The 14,755-nt window shown below is 43.4% G+C and overlaps 1 protein-coding gene across 6 annotated transcripts in view; it reads left to right on the forward strand.

The window, feature by feature from the left end:
• Positions 1-101: 101 nt before the first annotated feature.
• Positions 102-14,755, forward strand: part of LOC144506495 (uncharacterized) — a 110,366-nt gene continuing 95,712 nt past the window's right edge. For 4 of the 6 annotated variants that reach the window (XM_078232733.1, XM_078232706.1, XM_078232697.1 and 1 more), the window contains exon 1: positions 121-736. In XM_078232733.1, the coding sequence (XP_078088859.1) occupies positions 348-736 (389 nt within the window). In that variant the 5' untranslated portion in view covers positions 121-347. Of the gene's footprint in view, positions 737-14,755 lie in introns of all 6 variants that reach the window. The other 2 variants (XM_078232688.1, XM_078232714.1) reach the window with 1 other exon arrangement.

The raw sequence follows: 14,755 nt of genomic DNA on the forward strand, positions 1-14,755 counted from the left end.
GAGCCGTGGGCGGGGCCGAACCCATTGTTGTGATGACGCGACGTTCGTCTCCCAGGCGACGGTGCTCGCGAACAAAGGGGGCGCGCAGGCGCAGAGGAGGCGGAGGGACCCTGACTTCACCATGGCAACGGCTGGCTTCCAGGCCGGGACAGCTTCATTATAAACATCAATAATATAATATTACCCGAATATAAAATCTACCCGATAGCGGTGTGGCGGCGGGTGGGGAGGAGGAGGAGGATATTGTTGATCATAAATCAGAGAGGGTTAGGCCCTCTCCCCGCCTCAGGCAGGGGCCGGGCCCGGGCCCGTCACCCGGCAGCAGAGCGATGAGAAGAGCCTGAGGGATGACACCGAGCAGCCGCGGCCTCTTCACCCTGGTGGCTTCGTGCCTGCTGCTGTGGCGCTGCCCGGCCGCCAGGAAGACGATGTTGGTGCTGCACCACAACGGCTCGAGCGAGGTGCAGCAGCCCGATGCGGCGCCGCACGCCGTGTGCCCGGAGCTGTGCCGCTGCTACATCAACATCCTGTCCTGCCACCCGGCCCAGCCGGTGGGCTCGCACAGCCACGACCGGCTGGAGGTCACCCACTTCCTAGTGAGCGGCGGCGGCAAGCCTCCCCGCCCCAAGAACCACAACATCACGGCGGAGGAGGAGAGCGTGGACATTCTCGTCGAAGTGCCCCAAGGGATCAGAGGCACCATGTCTGGCAATGTCTTGACACCGTTCACTGTGTTGTAGGTCTTCATATCCTCTTACTCTTCATTTTGTTCTGTATGTTTGATTTCTGTAAGTGGTGTTTTGAGTCACTAAAAGCTGGCATGCCGGCTGCGACATTCAATAAGCAAGGCAAATGGTATGTTGGCCTTGGTGGCAAGGGGATTTGAGTAACGATGTCTTGCTGCAATTGTATCGAGCTTGGATCAATGAATACGTTTAAAGTTTATTTATTAGTGTTACAACTAGGCTTACATTAACACTGCAGTGAAGTTACTGTGAACCTCCCCCCCTCTCATTCCCATCACCACACTCCAGTCCTGTTTGGGTACACTGAGGGAGAATTTAGCATGGCCAATAATGCACCTAGCCAGCACGTCTTTCGAACTGTGGGAGGAAATTGGAGCACCCGGAGGAAACTCATGCAGACGCGGGGAGAACATGCAGACTCCGCACAGACAGTGACCCAAGGCCGGGAGTAGAGTCACCAAAAGCTAGCATGCCAGCTGCAACATTCAATAAGCAAGGCAAATGGTATGCTGGCCTTGGTGGCAAGGGGATTTGAGTACAGGAGTAAAAATGCTTTGCTGCAATTGAATAGAGTTTTGGTGAGACTGCACCTGCAGTACACAGTTTTGGTCTCATTTAAGGAAGGATATACTTTCCATAGAGGAAGCGCAGCGGAGGTTCACCAGACTAATCCGTGGGACCTTATCAAAGGTTATGGGGAAAAGGCAGGAGAATGGGGTTGAGAAACACATCAGCCATGATCGAATGGCGGAGCAGACTCGATGGGCCGAATGGCTTAATCCTGTTCCTGTGTATCTTCTGGGAGTCAATCTTGTGTTAGGATTATCTTCTGTGGAGAAATTGAGGAAACTGGGCCTAGATTCTCGAGTTTTGAAGAATGAGAGGTGATCTCGTTGAAACTTATGACCTTCTTACAGGGCATGACTGAGTGGGATGTAGGATGTTACCTCTGGTTGGTGAGTCTAGAACCTGGGGACACAGTCTCAGAATGAAAAGTAGGCCATTTAAGTTGGAGATTAGGAGGATTCCCTTCACTCAAAGAGTGGTGAAACTTTGAAATTCTCTGTCAAGAGAATAATGTGGAAGCCCAATCATTGAGCATGTCTACAGATTTCTGGTGAGTAGTGACTTCAAGGGGTATGAAGATAGCGTGGGAAAATAGTGTTGAGGTACACTATCAACCCTAATCTAATTGAATGGTGGTGCAGGCTTGACAGGCTGAATTTTCTGCTGTTCCTATGCTCTGAGACAATGAGAAGTTGTTTCTTTTAACATTATATGTCTCTTTTTTAAATAATCTACGTGTTTAAATGTGTTCTACTTCAATAGTGTCCTCTTGCAAATTGTGTGCATTGTAGGAAAACATGCAACCCATCCAGCCCACTCCATCTTGCTAATTCTGTTTCATCCTATAATGTAGCATAATTCCAGTGCCCAAACAATTGTGCCTTTTTTGTTTGAATTGGAAAATAATCATAATTTGCATTATCATTCATGTTGCCATTGTTATGTTGATCAGCAGTAGTTTTGTGTAGACGACAAAAGTAGCCTTGTAAACCTGGAGATTATGGAGTGTTCTAAAGCCCTAAAGTGTGAATCCAGCACAATTATTCCCATTCAGTCAATTTTTATGAAACTGTGGCACTTTATTGTGCAAGTCAGCAGCATAACAAAAGACCAGAAGATGTTGCATTTAGTTCATATCTAATATTGTTTACTGTTTTTTATTTTTAAACAATCTCCTTTTTGGTAGAGTTTGTTCAAACATCTTTCCATGCGTACATTTTGTATGAAGATGCAAGGATGCCTTATTACTATTTTCAAACCAGACGAGATGAATCCAGTGGACAAATCTCAGGCTGACTAATCATTGACTCTATTCATTCTTTTTTGACCAAATTACATACTTGCGTCTTCTGAGATTATATTTTCAGAAGTTGGCCTGAGGAAGTTGGAGCAATGGATCCTGAACAATAATCTCAATTCTATCTTCCTAACTACAACTTAGATTTATTTCACACACTTACTACTTAGCTATGACCATTGTTCATTGTTAGACCTGGCCAGTTGTGAATCTTTGGACTTCTTCACCCCAGAAAGTTGTGGATGCTCAATTATTCAATACAGGGTAGGATAGACAAATTTTTGGTCTCTGAAGGAATTAAGGGATATGTGGAGTGGATGGGAAATGGTGTTGAAGCCCAAGATATTAAATAATGAAGCAGGCTCAGTGGGCTGTGTGGTCTACTCCTGCTCCTATTTCTTATCTTCTCCATGAGCAGAGGCAGGGAGTAAAAGTCTTGAGGTACATTTCATAACATCTAGTTAAGTAAAACTGGTAAATATTTTACAAGAGAAAGATATTAGAAAAGTAGTCTTTGCCTGAATATGTAATTAATGCTTCGTAGAGAATTTTTCAGCCCCACAAGGAATTATAAATAACACAATAGGTTGATAAAATTGGTGCATCATTGCAAAAATATTTGGAATGCTGAAATGCACTGTTTTGACAGTTGCGGTGCTGTACTTCATCTAGAAAAATTTATATGTTTAGGATTATTTATAGATAATGTCTCATTAATCCTGTTTGCGTGTAATGTGGAAGAATTGGGGGCGAGGGACCTATATGGGGTTGTGGGCAAATGGATCACACTGGTACAAGTCCAAAAGGTGAAACTGTTTGTTTATTGAAAATGAAAATATGTTGATAGTGTTCTACTACCTGTGACTTGATTAGTCTGATGGGAAGTCCACTACTCTCAGTGCTACATAAAATACTTGTAGTGTATTCTCAGCTGAAATTTGGGGATCAGAAATATTAATTACTGCTAGAAAAATAATTAGAGAACAACTGGGAATTCTTGGAGATAAAGTGAAGAGCTGAAATAAAGCAATAGTGGAATTATCATCCTGTCTTGAATGTATTATAAATCTGTTGTAATTTTGTAAGTTTTTTAAAATCTTGTCACGCTTCATCCTATCTTTGTGTGCCCATCTTTGGAAAGCAAAACTTTAAGGAAATTGTTATTCAGATTGTATAATCTAACCATTGGGTTCCTATGGTTTTCTTAAAATACTATATATTTTTTCAACGTTTGTCTTATTTATGTTTCTTCCGCTCAAGTACAATTTTTAATGTCTGAAACAAGAGTTTTTAGTCAATTTTTAAAAATTACTTGATTCACAATAACATGATTTAAAAGTTTCAGTTTATTGTTTTCTATGCTTCTTTGATGCCATGTTAAATGTTTTACTCGAAGGACTCCATCTCCTTTGAAGACCTGGACTTGGAGCTGAGAAATTGGACTTGTGCTTTAGTTTGGCTTGTGGAATTACTGAATTAAATCAGTTGTATGTTAGTTAGCTTTCCTTTATCTTGGAGTAGACATTGTACTGTTCTACATCTAATGATAGTGCCATATGGGAGTGTAACAATGTCTACCCCCATAATCTAGCCAACATATTTATGTCTTTCACATATATCCATAATGTACTCTTCAATCTTTTTGGAGATAAGCAGAGAAAACATTTTTTTCGACAGTGCTTGATAAATCTGCTTTGTTTCAAAGTATATGAACTTGCCCACAGTAGTTATGATTAGACTCAGTTCATTCTATCAGTATAGCTTGTCTTAATGTAACACTGCAAAACTGATGAATATGCTAGACTGCCCAACATCAGTGAATCATCTTCCTTAAATTTACACAACATAACTTCAGACTATTCTGGTGCATTCTCCTTTTGAGCTTGGTTACAACTTGCATCATCCACTTTCTGATTAAGAACTTCACAGAATGCTTCTGTTTTCATATTATCTTTTTGCACTCAGACTGAATTGAAATCCTTGTCCAGACAGTCTATGTTCTACAGATGTTTTTTTAACCACTGTGGGGATGAAATACCACAGGAATTCCTCATAGGAGACCCAAGATACTGGAGAAGAACTGGTTGTCCTCCATCCTTCCTTTCAAAGGCATATGAGAGCTATGGAGTCAAACCGAAGGAACTTAACCAGTGCCTCCTGCTTGTATGACTGGAAGGAGACCTCAAGGAATTGTTGTGGCAGGAATGCTGAGTGAGTGGAATTGTATTGCCTTCCATAAATACCAATGTGGGCAATGCTTCAGAAAGCCAGACCAATCAAACAGCCTGGCTCCCTGAAGAGTGTAAAATTGTCTTAGAAACATGTGAACAACGAGTAGGAGTGGGCCGTTTGGCCCTTCGGGTCTGTTCTGCCATTTAATAAGATCATGGCTGATTTGATAGTAACCTCAAATCTACATCCCAACTACCCCAATATCTTATCACTCCCTTGCCTGCCAAGAATCCATCCATTTCTGCCTTAAAAGTATTCATAGACTGCTGCACAACCTCATCAGGAAGAGTGTTCCAAAGACTGTCAACTCCCTGAGAGAAAACATTTCACCTAATCTCCATTTTAATGAGGTGCTCTCCCACGGAGCCTCAAAAGCTCCAGAAAATTTAAAGACTATCTTTCCATCAGCTTCGAGTTGATCACGTTTACAAGGCTGACATTGAACTGACTGCCCTACACGATAATGTCTTTTACTCCCCGGATGGTTGCATCACAGTTCTTCAAAAGCAGCTTCCTCATCTGGAATTATATTGATCAGTTTTCTGGCCTGTAGCCAGATTGCTCAGTGTTGGTTGGCTCTGTTGAACAACTCTGGTTTGTCATTAGTTACTCTGGGACTCCTCAATAATTATAACAATGGAACAGCTAGTGAAGAGAATTATCCTCAATTTTCTTCTCATCAATCATAGAATGGTTACAGAATAGAAGGAGGTGATCCAGCCCATTGTGTCTATGCTAGCTTTCTGGAAGGACAATGCACTTAGTCCCCACATCCCAGCCTTTCCCTTGTAACCCTGCAAATATTTTCACTTCAGATAATTATCCAATTCTCTATTGAATGCCTCAATTGAATGTGCCTCCGTTACACTGAGTATTCCAGATCCCAAACGTGCCAAGTTTTTAAAAAGAAGGTTTTCTTCATATCACTGTTCCTTCTGACTGGTACGAAAGGTGAAGTCACATAGGATCAGAGGAGAGCTGGCAAGATGGATACAGAACTTGCCCATAGAAGACAGAAGGTGGCAGCAGAGGGGTGCTTTTCTGAATAGAAGGTTGTGATTAGCGGTGTTCCACAGGGATCAGTTCTGGCACCTTTGTTGCTCGTAGTATATATAAAATCATTTGGAAGAAAGTGTAGCTGCTCTGATTAGTATGTTTGCGGATGACACAAAAATTGGTGGAGTTGCGGATAGTGAAGAGATTGTCAGAGAAAACATCAAGATAGAGACCAGTTGGAGACTTGGGTGGAGAAATGGCAGATGGAGTTTAATCCGGACAAGTGTGAGATAATGCATTTTGGAAGGTCCTATGCATGTAGAAATTATGCAGTAAATGGTAGAACCCTTAGAAGTATTGACAGGCAGAGAGATCTGGGCGTACATGTCCACCGATCACTGAAAGTGGCAACACAGATGGATAAGGTAGTCAAGCAGGCATACAGCATGTTTGCCGCCATCGGTCGGGGCATTGAGTATAAAAATTCGCAGGTCATGCTGCAGCTGTACTGAACCTTAGTTTGGCCTCATTTAGAATATTATGTACAATTCTGATCACTACACTACCAGAAAGATGTGGATGCTTTCGAGAGGGCACAGAAGATGTTTACCAGGATGTTGCCTGGCCTGAAGGGTATTTATTAGCTATGAGAGAGGTTGGATAAACTCGGTTTGTTCTCACTGGAACGACGGAGGTTGAGGGGTGACCTGATAGAGGTTTACAAGATTATGAGTGGCATGGACAGAGCAGATAGTCAGATACTCTTTCCTAGGGTACAAAAGTCAAGTACTAGGGGACATAGGTTTAAGGTGTGTGGGGAAAAGCTTACAGGAGATGTGCGAAGCAAGTTTTTTGCACAGAGGGTGGTGAATGTCTGGAACGCGCTGCTCGGGGAGGTGGTGGGAGCAGGTACGATAGTGACATTTAAGGGGCAACTAGACGAATTCATGAGTAGGATGGGAATGGAAGGATACGGACTCCGTAAGTGCATACAGTTTTAGTTTAGGCCGGCATCTTGATCGGCGCAGGCTTGGAGGGCCGAAGGGCCTATTCCTGTGCTGTACTTTTCTTTGTTATTTTGCTAATCACCCTGGCCCAAATCTTCCAGCATCGGATTGTCAGAGATTTGACATAAGCTGAGAGATGGGTGTCAGAACCCTGCTGAAGTCTTGACATGCACATATTAACAGAAATTGCCTGAGAAATTTAAACATTTGATCGGCTGATTTCTACTGACTGGTACTCTCCACTAAGTCTCCAACACTGAGCTCAGTGTCAGAAACTTGGGTCAGATATGCAGGAACCGCCTACATATTTAGCCTAGGAATGTTATCCTGGTTAATGCTTGGTTTAAGTCAGTGATTAAACAGCATAACTGAACTGAGCACCACAACTGACACCTCCCCCAGTCCGGATCCAACTATCCTCTCTCCCCAACCATCCATTTACCACTGAAAGACTTGAAACCTTTTAAAAACAAACCTGAGTACAGCAACTATTGTTGTATAAAGGGATCATGGCCTTTTTGCACCTTTTCTTACTTGATGGTCTTCTCTGTGGATTTCTGTGCTGACACCTTGAGGCTTCAGCTGGGATCATAAGTCCTGGCTGAAAAATCACAAAAGGGTTGGGTCACATAAATCTTTGTGGACATCATCAATGCATGCAGCATTGATGCTGACCAGAAGATCTGGGACAAAATCAGTATCCTCTGGCCCTCCCAGATGTGGAGATGCCGGAGTTGGACTGGGGTGAACACAGTAAGAAGTCTCACAACACCAGGTTAAAGTCCAACAGGTTTATTTGGTAGCAAATACCATAAGCTTGCGGAGCACTGCTCCTTCGTCAGATGGAGTGGAAATGTGCTCTCAAACAGTGCAAACAGACAAAATCAAGTTGCAGAATACTGATTAGAATGCGAATCCTACAGCCAGCCAGGTCTTAAAGGTACAGACAATGTGGGTGGAGGGAACATTAAACACAGGTTAAAGAGATGTGTATTGTCTCCAGACAGAACAGCTAGTGAGATTCTGCAAGCCCAGGAGGCAAGCTGTGGGGGTTACTGATAATGTGACATAAATCCAACATCCCGGTTTAGGCCGTCCTCATGTGTGCGGAACTTGGCTACCCCTGGGCTTGCAGAATCTCACTCGCGGTTCTGTCTGGAGACAATGCACATCTCTTTAACCTGTGTTTAATGTTCCCTCCACCCACATTGTCTGTACCTTTAAGACCTGGCTGGCTGTAGGATTCGCATTCTAATCAGTATTCTGCAACTTGATTTTGTCTGTTTGCACTGTTTGAGAGCACATTTCCACTCCATCTGACGAAGGAGCAGTGCTCCGCAAGCTTATGGTATTTGCTACCAAATAAACCTGTTGGACTTTAACCTGGTGTTGTGAGACTTCTTACTGTGTTCCTCCCAGATGCCCAGAGGAACAGTTTCTCTTTACTGTCTGTCCTGCCCCCTTACAATTTTAAAAGCCTCTGTCAAATCCCTTCTTCATCTTCTCCAATTTATCCATGTAGCTGAAGTTCCTCATCCCTGAAACCATTCTTGTGCACCTTTTCTGCAACCTCTGTAAAGCCTTCACATTCTTTCTGAAGTGTGTTGCCCAGTTGAGGCTAAATCAGTGCTTTATATATGTTTGAACTGTGATTTTTTTTGTAAACTGCAATGTCCGAAGTATTTGAAATTTCTAATTTTCTCAAATAAAAAGGAGTACTTTGAGCAAAAGTCATCCTGCCATTTTTTCTTTCTATTTCATTTATCATTTATACAGCAGCACAACGCATACACCTGTTGGTCTAATACTGATTTCCTTTCGAAAATGAATGCTTATCAAGCATAATAATTACAGGTTGTTTTTTGCACCATTTGTATCATGGAAGTATATTATTAAAACTCTGAAATATGTTTCTTAAATTCTATCTGTGATTCTGTGATATTGCTGTTACCTGATGGGACTTTCCTGGAACAATATTGAATCAGTAGATATAAAGCAAAGATTCAGTACTTCATGAATCTTTATTGGGATAAGTGAGATACTGATCATCTCAATATAGGAAGAAAAACAAATCAATAATATTTTCACCCATGATAATTCACAGTTTATTTTTCGTTATTTTCCTAGCCTTTAGATCCCTTTCAATATGCATATTGTTTACAATAAGAGTGCAAAGAGGATACCTGTATGCTGTAGGTGTTCAGGTCCCAAAACATTGATTGAAGAGTAGTAGGGTGTCAAGCTGTGGCCTGGTAATCAATCCTCCCTCGAACAACAGTATCATAGAACATAGAACAGTACAGCACAGAACAGGCCCTTCGGCCCACAATGTTGTGCCGAGCTTTATCTGAAACCAAGATCAAGCTATCCCACTCCCTATCATCCTGGTGTGCTCCATGTGCCTATCCAATAACCGCTTAAATGTTTCTAAAGTGTCTGACTCCACTATCACTGCAGGCAGTCCATTCCACACCCCAACCACTCTCTGCGTAAAGAACTTACCTCTGATATCCGTCCTGTATCTCCCACCACGAACCCTATAGTTATGCCCCCTTGTAATAGCTCCATCCACCCGAGGAAATAGTCTTTGAACGTTCACTCTATCTATCCCCTTCATCATTTTATATACCTCTATCAAGTCTCCCCTCAGCCTCCTCCGCTCCAGAGAGAACAGCCCTAGCTCCCTCAACCTTTCCTCATATGACCTACCCTCCAAACCAGGCAGCATCCTGGTAAATCTCCTCTGCACTCTTTCCAGCGCTTCCACATCCTTCTTATAGTGAGGTGACCAGAACTGCACACAATATTCCAAACGTGGTCTCACCAAGGTCCTGTACAGTTGCAGCATAACCCCACGGCTCTTAAACTCCAACCCCCTGTTAATAAAAGCTAACACACTATAGGCCTTCTTCACAGCTCTATCCACTTGACTGGCAACCTTTAGAGATCTGTGGATATGGACCCCAAGATCTCTCTGTTCCTCCACAGTCTTCAGAACCCTACCTTTGACCCTTTAATCCACATTTAAATTTGTCCTACCAAAATGAATCACCTCACATTTATCAGGGTTAAACTCCATTTGCCATTTTTCAGCCCAGCTTTGCATCCTATCTATGTCTCTTTGCAGCCGACAACAGCCCTCCACCTCATCCACTACTCCACCAATCTTGGTGTCATCAGCAAATTTACTGATCCACCCTTCAGCCCCCTCCTCTAAGTCATTAATAAAAATCACAAAGAGCAGAGGACCAAGCACTGATCCCTGCGGCACACCGCTAGCAACCTGCCTCCAATCCGAAAATTTTCCATCGACCACCACCCTCTGTCTTCGGTCAGACAGCCAGTTACCTATCCAATCGGCCAACTTTCCCTCTATCCCACACCTCCTCACTTTCATCATAAGCCGACCATGGGGGACCTTATCAAACGCCTTACTAAAATCCATGTATATGACATCAACTGCCCTACCTTCATCAACACACTTAGTTACCTCCTCAAAAAATTCTATCAAATTTGTGAGGCACGACTTGCCCTTCACGAATCCGTGCTGACTATCTCGGATTAATCCGCATCTTTCTAAATGGTCGTAAATCCCATCCCTAAGGACCCTTTCCATCAATTTACCAACCACCGAAGTAAGACTAACCGGTCTATAATTACCAGGGTCATTTCTATTCCCTTTCTTAAACAGAGGAACAACATTCGCCATTCTCCAGTCCTCTGGCACCATCCCCGTGGACAGCGAGGACCCAAAGATCAACGCCAAAGGCTCTGCAATCTCATCCCTTGCCTCCCACAGAATCCTAGGATACATTTCATCAGGCCCAGGGGACTTATCGACCTTCAGTTTATTCAAAACTGCCAAGACATCCTCCCTCCGAACATCTATTTCCTCCAGCCTATTAGCCTGTAACACCTTCTCTTCCTCAAAAACATGGCCCCTCTCCTTGGTGAACACTGAAGAAAAGTATTCATTCATCACCTCGCCTATCTCTACTGACTCCATACACAAGTTCCCACTACTGTCCTTGACCGGCCCTAACCTCACCCTGGTCATTCTTTTATTCCTCACATAAGAGTAAAAAGCCTTGGGGTTTTCCTTGATCCGACCCGCCAAGGACTTCTCATGTCCCCTCCTAGCTCTCCTAAGCCCCTTTTTCAGCTCATTCCTTGCTAACAAAAATAGATGAATCACTTCTCCAAAAGCAAAAAACTGAAGATGCTGGAAATCTGAAATAACGATAAAATGATTAATACCAAACAGGTGAGGTAGCATCTATAGAGAGAAATGGAGGTAACATTTTGGGTGGATGATCTTTTATCAGCCATTGACAGATACATTAATTCTATTTCACTCAGCAGATGCTACCTGACTTATAGACGAATTACTTACTTCATTTATGGTTTGTGGGACTTAATGTTCACCAGTTATAAATGTTTACTTTTTCTTTCTCCACTACAGAGGTCTGGCACATATAGGGTTAACATTGGACTCAGTACCCTACTTCCCTCAGTGATGGAAGTGCACACATGACCTGCACCTAGGGGTCATTCTAGTGTTGGATAGAGCAATGTGCACAATTTAGCATGGAGCCAGCTCCTAGATTGAAATATTTTCTGTGTATGTAGAAATCATAGAAACCCTACAGTGCAGAAGGAGGCCATTCGGCCCATCGAGTCTGCACCGACCACAATCCCACCCAGGCCCTACCCCACATATTTACCCGCTAATCTCTCTAACCTACACATCTCAGGACTCTAAGTGGCAATTTTTAACCTGGCCAGTCAACCTCACCCGCACATCTTTGGATTGTGGGAGGAAACCGGAGGAAACCCATGCAGGCACGAGGAGAATGTGCAAACTCCACACAGACAGTGACCCAAGCCGGGAATCGAACCCAGGTCCCTGGAGCTGTGAAGCAGCAGTGCTAACCACTATGCTACCGTGCCGCCATGTATGAAATTCTTGTAGTTAATAAATACATGCAGTTAACTTGCTTGGATCTACGAAGACTTCATGAAGACCTAATGAAAGGTATCCAATGGTCTACAACATAATAGCAGTGAATGGAAAAACCCAAAACTTGCAAAAATTGCAGAGAGAGACTGAAATTCTGCAAAACCAAAGACAAATTTGAAGAAGGATTCTGACCTGAAGTAAAGCTTGAAGCAGATGCGCAGAAAAAAATCACCAGGGAAAGCCTCCAAAGAAAGGTTTGGAAGCTGAAGATGCAGGTTTGTTGTTCCTTGCTGCAGCGAAAGACCCTATGGGCTCTCTTGGGGGTCTGGCTTCAGTTCCCTGAGTATAGAGTCAGCAGAACTAGTAGGGGTGAAATAAAACTTTGAAGTTCCAGGAAAGCACAAACTTTTAAATGTTTCTGTTGTCAGGATATTTTTGAAATCCCTGTTGGGAAAACCAGATTCCTGAGTTGGCAGCTGGATGTTCAAGCTCGCATTGAAAAGGGAAATAAATTAATTGGGAAGAACTGCAACTGAGGAATCAGCTTTAAAGGCCAGCAAAGCTCAGGATTTGATGTGACCCTAATGCATAGCACTGTAATGCCTTAGCAACACAGGTTCAAACCCCACCACGGCAGATGGTGAAATTTGAAATCAATAAAAATCTGGAATTAAAAGTCTAATGATAACCATGAAACCATTGTTGATTCTTGGAAAAACCCTGTCTGGTTCACTGATGTCCTTAGGAAGAAAATTTGCCGTCCTTACCTGGTTTGGCTTACATGTGACTCCAGATCCACAGCAATGTGTTTGACTCTTAACTGCCCCCTCAAGGGCAATTGGGGATGGGCAATAAGTGCTGGCCCAGCCAGCACTGCCAATGCCCCATAAAATAAAAAATTAGTGAACGTGTTCAGTAGCCAGGAGAACCTGATCATTCATTAATGATCTGTATAGCATGACTGAAAGCTGTGAATACGGAGACACAAAAGCTGAACTTAGCAGGGATAGAATAATTGCAGGAGGCGTGGACAATGCACTCTCGGACATGCTGCAAGCAAAGGGGGATCTAATCCTTGAGAAAGCTATTCTGATTGTTAAGCAGTCTGAAGTCTGTGTGTGTGTGTGTGTGTGTGTAGAGCACAGATTGATTTTAAAAGGAGAAAGTAAAGCATGATACAAAGAAAACTCCACACTCCAGTGAGCTAAACAGCACAGAAATCAGCACTCCAGGTCAAGGGAAGCATGCCTTAATCGCCTAGTAGTGCAACTGTGCCAGTGCTGTGGAGCAAAGTGCCCCCACTGGCGAGATTAATGTCCTGTAATGTTAGTCCAGTGCTTTCAATGTAACAGAATTGAACACTTAAACGTACAGATGATCTAACGATGAACACAGAATGTCAAGATTGCACACAAAGAGGACACATGACAATGCTACTTGGATGAGATCAAAGATCCTGGAATTTTGCTTTGTAATGTGGACATTTCGGTTAATGGCCATCTTTCAAACTTGAAATTGGACACCGGAGCCAGTGTTGTGGTCCTGTTGGGCAGTGGATCCTAATGTCCAATGGCTGATGCCATCTGTGATGCACCTATATGGAGCAGGAAACATAAAGCTCCCAGAGAGAGGCAACACTGAGGTACAAGGATAAGAGAATCAGAGAGACCCTGTTTGTGGTCCACAACCTGGACTGTTCACTACTAAGCCTGTATCTAACTTAGCCTCTGCAATAGATTGACTAGGTCAACCCTTAAGGGCTTGGCTCCAAGGATAAAAGTGAATTCCTGAAGCTCTTTACAGGACTAGGGCATGTGAAAAATACCTACAACATTACACTGGAGTGAGGATGTCAAATGCAACGACTTATTCCCACCATGAAAGATTCTTCAAAGCAGTCATCAAACCAGTGTAGCAGCAGTTGGACTAGATGAAAAACATGGAAATCATCATCCTTCTCTCACAATTGCATGGTGTGCTGCGATGGTCCTGTTGCAAAACTGAATGGGTCCATCCATGTTTGCATTGGTCTGGCACAACTTAATAAAGCCGTAGCCAGAGAAACACATCTCATGTCTTCAGTGGATGAAAGACTGACTAAGAGCACAGTATTTCCAAAGCTTGCCGCTGGCAGAGGCATTTGGCAACTTCCCTTTGGCTGCTGAACACATTCATTACCCGCTTCGGCAGATTCTGCATGAACCGCCTGCTGTTTGGAATCACTTCAGTGTGAGAAATAATTCAATGTATGATTTTGGCCAAAATGGGGTCATTTGCCACATGGACAATGTATTGGTGCACAGTATTACAATGTGTCATGATGTATTGGATGGTACAGTGGTTAATACTGCTGTCTCAGTGCCAGGGTTCAATTCCTGCTTTGGGTGACTGTGTGGACTTTGCACATTCTCTCCGTGTCTGCATGGATTTCATCCAGGTGCTCCGGTTGCCTTCCACAGTCCAAGGATGTGCAGGTTAAAACATAACATAAGAACTCGAAGCAGGAGCAGGCCATCCGGCCCCTCAAGCCCGCTCCGCCATTCAATAAGATCATGGCTGATCTTTTCTTGGACTCAGCTCCACTTACCCGCCCGCTCATCATAACCCTTAATTAGGTTTGATGGATTGGCTCTGGTAAATGCGTGGGGTTACAGGGATAGGGTGGGTGCGGGAGGGGGCCTGGGTGGGATGCTCTTTCGGAGAGTCGTTGCAGACTTGATGAGTCGAAACGATCTCCTTCTACAGTGTATTCTAATCTCTTCTATGGCACAATGCTTCATCGTAAGAAGTTTAACAACACCAGGTTAAAGTCCAACAGGTTTATTTGGTAGCAAAAGCCACACAAGCTTTCGGAGCTCTTAGCCCCTTCTTCAGGTGAGTGGGAATTCTGTTCACAAACAGAGCTTATAAAGACACAGACTCAATTTACATGAATAATGGTTGGAATGCG

This window comes from Mustelus asterias, chromosome 2 (genome assembly GCF_964213995.1).
Source record: "Mustelus asterias chromosome 2, sMusAst1.hap1.1, whole genome shotgun sequence".
Lineage (NCBI taxonomy): Eukaryota > Metazoa > Chordata > Chondrichthyes > Carcharhiniformes > Triakidae > Mustelus > Mustelus asterias.